A 5,396-nucleotide genomic window follows, 5' to 3' on the forward strand; every position below is an offset into this window, starting at 1 on the left:
ACAACGTAATAAAATCCATTAAAACACCATCACGCATGAATCTAGGATGAAATAGAGGGAAATTCAAGGCTCACCTAACCAGAAAATTAAGAAAACCTCGCCGAAGGTTTCTAAGTTTCATTCTCACAGCCACGGGAAAGAAAGAGAAAAAAGGACGAGGTTGACGATGATGGTTGTGTCTTCCTCGAGTAGGAAATGCATATGGGTGCATGTGGGTGTGTGTGTGTGTGTGTCTCGGTGAAAGAGGGAAAGAAGAAAGAAGGGAAAGAAAACAGAGACAGGAAGAAGAAGAAGATGAAGTCACCGGGAGGGGTAGGGGATAGAGAGAGAAATATGAGGAGTGTTGGGGTGCTGCCATGTGGCAGTTTGAGGGAGTTTAGGAATCTAGATAAAGGGTCTAGATTTAGTGAAGCTAGGGGACCAAAATGAAGTTTTCATTAAAATTTTAGGGACTTACGAAATTATACAAATATTTGGGGGTTGGGTGTAACATCAGCATTTTATATTAATTTTTTTTATAAAACTAATAAGACAAAAAGCAAATATTGACATGACTTAACCGTGATCACACAAAACAGGAGGGCATGGGGAGGGCATGGAGAGGATATGGGAAGGGGAGGGCAAACAATCAATCTCCGAAGTTTTTCCCCTGTTGCTTTCGACTCGTCCTTTGTTTCAGGGGGCAGGGACAGATCTAACCAAGGCATATATGCTGGAGGCAGATTCCCTGCCCTCCCACTTCCCGTGCCCTCTTGTTTGTATGGTCACGGTTAAGTCACGTCAACATTTTATACTACTATTCTTTTTTATCTTATTATCTCTATAAAAAGATAATACAAAATGTTAACATGGCTTAACCGTGACACCACAAACAAGAGGGCACGATAAGTGGGAGGCCAAAGAATCTGCCTCGCCTACCTCAGGGTGCACCCTGCACAGGTGGTGCCGGTATAGCCTCCCGGATATGCATTCATTGCACCTCCTAGCGCTTAAAAGGAAGCAGAACGTCCCCTACTTTGCAATTTCGAGACTGCCTTCACGTTCTTGCTGATAACATGTTGTGAAATAAAACACTTAGAGAGAGAGCAAGAGAAGGCTAGAGAGAGAAGGGGTCAGCTGTTTGTGAGAGATGTATTTTTCACTTGTCCTTGTGTCTTTATCTATACTAATTATAGATAGGGCTTTAGGTAATCCAAAGTCATAATAAGATAAGATGTCTTAAATCTTATTGAATTTTATCTTCAGTTTACACAATCACATTCCTAGAATAACTTTATTCGCAACAGTATACAAGATGCCCGCTACCACTTTCAAATCAAAGCTCAAAAGAATAAATATTACCCAGAACCATAAGTACGTAGGCCATTACATCAATAGCTCATATAGCTCATAAAAACCATATTTTCGACATAATGAAATTAATCTTCCTGATCGTTTGAGTCAAATTCACGGTTTTTGCAAGTGGGATTGCACGGGTAAGGGCAATCAAACTTTTTGAACGCAGTGCGGTCGTAATACCAGTCTCCAACTGCGTTTGCAATTGTCTGCATAACACAATAACACGTTACAAAAAACTAAAAACAAGTTATAGTTTTTCACGTTCAAACCCGAGATTTGAGTGCAGATCACGGTACTCTTACCGTCTTGCTCAACATAGGAGAGTCAGCTGCCAGCCATGTCTCCTGCGTTCCAATTTGGCAGTGGGCAAAGCAAGAGTCTATGAACGCTCCATGAGATGAAGAAGTGCTCGAACCGGCAATTGTTTTTAAGAACTGTAACCTATATTCTGAAACATATTCCAAGACGAAAAGACAAGTCAATTTTCCAGCAGACGGTTTTTTTTTTTTTTTTTTTTTCAATTCTGCAACATGTCAAAAACGTGAACAATCTGCTGGTATGAAGTGAAGGAGGGTTATGAAATACCTTGCAAGGTTTGAAGTTGACTGGGTGAGCAGTTCTTTATATTAAGCTTGCACTTTTTCCAGGCACCCTTAGGATCAGCAACACCCGGTGCCAAAATGTTCTTTATCTGAGCGGATACAACAACGAATCAGAAAAAAAATGCACGCCAATTTCGAACAAAAAAAAGAAGTTATTACGATTACAAACCAAACTGTTAGTCGATTTTATAATCAGGGTCACATATACAGGATATGTCATTGAACTTTAGAAAACTATTATTAAATAGCACTGCACAGTAGAATAAAATCAAAATTACAGGACGCATTCAAGAAGTAAGAGAATCAGCTAACCTGCCACGAATCATAAGCTGCATTGACCAAAAATATTGGCGTCCGGGTTTGAGGTACCACATTTTGTGGGAAGAAGCACTGCAATATTGTAGTACGAAACATCAGAAGTAATAAGGATAGAGTGAATGGCAAAATCATACAAAAGTATAAACACACACCAGCCCTGGACTCATTCTTGAAGTGCAGGATGCAGGTAAGTTCTTCGCCGAACCCTGCACAAAACGTAGATTATCAGAATTAGAAGCTAACTCTTATCACTTGCACATAAAGAGGCTTGAGAGAGAGGCAATACATGTAGCGCAACCACTTCACTGTAAAAGCCTTGAATGTGTTCTGATCCAGACAAACTCTTCCTGTTAGTCATTATAGGGTTTTAGAAACTAGAAAAGATTATAAATATAGAATACATTCGGTCAAGCTTTCATGATTCAAGATACACAGTATGTGCTTAGCGCTTACGCATTAATGAAGTAACCAGCATCTGCTAGACATTTTACTTTAGTACCCACAGGTAGGAGAGAACGAAAGTTATCACAATGAAGAATCGAGGTTAATCCACCAGCCGAACAACCAGATAGAAGAGCCTGTGATCATAAGTGTTACTAATGAGCTATCGGCAGCGAGGATAGGATGAAAAAAGTAGACAGTTTGTAGAATGGGCCATACGTTTTGAGCATTTTTCATTCCTTTTGCCAATAATTCATCAATGATGGCACGGAAAACCCTTGCTCCTCTGAAGTGAAGATTTGTTGCCTGATCAAATTAGTTTGATTCGAAACATGTTATGTGATGGGAAAGCGGATGGTTAAGGACGTACAACAGACACCAGGTTTAGACTTCTGTATCAATGTAAAACATTGGTTGCTCATTAACTTTAGAAAACTTACTGGGTCGACTGCTTCAACATCACCGGTGAATGACGAGCCATCGCAGTACCTAACTTTGATTCTATTCCAATTGTAGAAGTCTAGCATTGAAATGAAAAATGATTTTGGCAAGGCAAAAACATTGATTGAAATACAAAAGCTATTAATGAGATATAAAAGGTAACCGAACCTGGATTAGTCTTTGGCTTGTTACCAAGAACCCCAGAAAAAGACATTGTCTTTTCCATTTTGGTTGATGAACCGCGGTAATTACTCTTGCGATCAAGGCAATCTTCAACGGTGTTACACCATCCTCCACCCTAACAACAAAATATCAATGGAAGAAATTGTAAATTTTATAATAACTAAGCTTACTAAGCTAACAAATCGTACGCCTAGTTGCATGAACAAGAGAAAAAGAAGTTTTGAGGCACAAGACCTCCGAATTCTCCAACTATATTTGACTAATGTTAAAAACAGAACCCGCACACAATAAACAGATTTCTCTTCCCATTGAAAAGTTGGAGATAAATAGCTTCTCAGATTAAAATTCCACCCTTGTCATTCTTATCTTTAAAATCCATTTCAGCATGATAAGAAATACACAAACCTCAACATGAACCAACCAATTGTTGATTCCGGCACCAAATCCCTTGTCGAAGTGGTAAGCGGGTGCGCTTCCATCCAAACAAACTGCATATCACGTCAAATTTATAAACAGCGCAAAAATAAAACTCAAAAGAAACAGACATTTGGGCAATGAAAATGAAACTTTAGGTATCAGACTCAATTCTAATCAGTTAACCGTACGGGGTACACTAGTATTTCGTACCAGCTCCTTTAGCCACTGCATTCTCGACGAGAGTGAGTGCCACAGGGTGGCTTTCTGCTTTCAGCAACACCAGTAAACATACTAGAAGAGTTAACCATTGGCCTAATCTTGAACAGGCCATCCTGCACATACAAATTTTCAGCAGTTAACATAAACATCTTTTGCCAGCTTCAGTTGCAGACTCCACTACACAAACACAGTACCATATGTTGTCAAGATCCTACGAAAACCCGAATACATTTAGCCGAAAACAAATCTTCCAAACCGGTTTGGGCAACCAAAATCTTACCCTTGATATTTCTTAAGAGTCAAAAGATCCAGTTCCATCAGAACAAAAATCAACTTTTAACAAGTATATATAGAAAGAGAAAAAAAATACAAATAAAAATAAAGAAACAGAGCGAAGATTTACGCATTGCTTAATCATCAATTACAAATCACAGATTACATAATATTACCAACAAAATATATGAAACTGCACAACTGTTATTCTTCGTTTCGGAAACCATTGGCTAACCAAAGCAATGGATGATAGGACTTATACAGCCGACCTCAATTAGTACGATATAGCTTGGTTGCTGTTGTAAGCTCAATCAGCTTAATGGGGTTTTATGATAAAAACACAACCCAAATTTCAAACTTGATTAAGCTCATAAAAACACAGGTCTTATTATAATCCTCCAGTCCGAACCACCAAGTTACAAAATACGAAATGAACATAAACTGAATCAAAGTTTTGATATCATAAGAAAACCAAGTGATCACAAAAATATAAATAAATAAATAAAATAAAAAATCAAACAATAGCTTTGCTCCTCTAGTCCGTACCTTAATAGAGAATAATCTGAAGGCAATGGTAGAAGAAAGAATGTGAAAGAAACCTTGAATGCTTGAGCTTCTTATTCCAATTATATATATATATATATATGTATATATATATGTATATGAATATATATCTTGTGTGAGAATCTTAGTTTTTCCGAGCAAAAGCAAGGTATTAAAGTTTGATGTGAAGAGAAAGCTAAGTGCTTTCCAGTGAAGAGATATTTCGAGAGTATTTGTAGCTATTCTGGTAAAAAAGATAAAAGCTACATTATTGGTCTGCTGAGCTGCAAAGCAGAGAGAGGAAAGAAAAAGCCAACGACTAGGACAAATCTTGTCGGTGTACACGTGATCCATTTATTATGAAAGCAATTATATCCAACGAGTTCATCGTCACCGTTATTGTGGCATCTAACGAGTTCATCGTCACTGTCGATATAGCATCCCATTCAAATAATGAATCAATAATATGTATATTTTTTGGGATATACTATCTATACATCTTTTTTTACTTCTTTCACATACTTTGTTAATTTATGTTATTTGATCTTCTTCAATTTATCTAATTCGATGGCCGAAAATTAAAAGAATGTGAGAGAAATTAAAAAGAATGTGTAGATATCA

At 37.6% G+C, this 5,396-nt stretch overlaps 1 protein-coding gene across 1 annotated transcript; it reads right to left on the reverse strand.

Annotated features, from left to right (window-relative positions):
* Positions 1-1,201: 1,201 nt before the first annotated feature.
* Positions 1,202-5,101, reverse strand: LOC103410929 (pectin acetylesterase 8-like). Its single transcript, XM_029107254.2, has 13 exons — positions 4,779-5,101; positions 3,951-4,072; positions 3,729-3,811; positions 3,309-3,438; positions 3,140-3,219; positions 2,919-3,005; positions 2,712-2,836; positions 2,545-2,605; positions 2,411-2,464; positions 2,253-2,330; positions 1,924-2,029; positions 1,641-1,786; positions 1,202-1,544 (listed from the first exon to the last, which is right to left on the reverse strand). Exons 2-13 carry the CDS (start codon positions 4,069-4,071, stop codon positions 1,419-1,421), a joined length of 1,197 nt encoding a protein of 398 aa, XP_028963087.2. The 5' UTR covers position 4,072; positions 4,779-5,101; the 3' UTR covers positions 1,202-1,418.
* Between the last annotated feature and the right edge of the window lie 295 nt (positions 5,102-5,396).

This window comes from Malus domestica, chromosome 08, assembly GCF_042453785.1.
Source record: "Malus domestica chromosome 08, GDT2T_hap1".
Lineage (NCBI taxonomy): Eukaryota > Viridiplantae > Streptophyta > Magnoliopsida > Rosales > Rosaceae > Malus > Malus domestica.

Excerpts from the sequence above, each read along its gene's own strand:
- LOC103410929 (XM_029107254.2), bottom strand. The coding sequence starts at position 4,071 with ATGGCCTGTTCAAGATTAGGCCAATGGTTAACTCTTCTAGTATGTTTA. Across the intron at positions 1,787-1,923 it reads TCAACTTCAAACCTTGCAAG|AATATAGGTTACAGTTCTTA; the intron begins GTATTTCATAAC and ends AATATGTTTCAG. Across the intron at positions 1,545-1,640 it reads CTCCTATGTTGAGCAAGACG|ACAATTGCAAACGCAGTTGG; the intron begins GTAAGAGTACCG and ends TGTGTTATGCAG.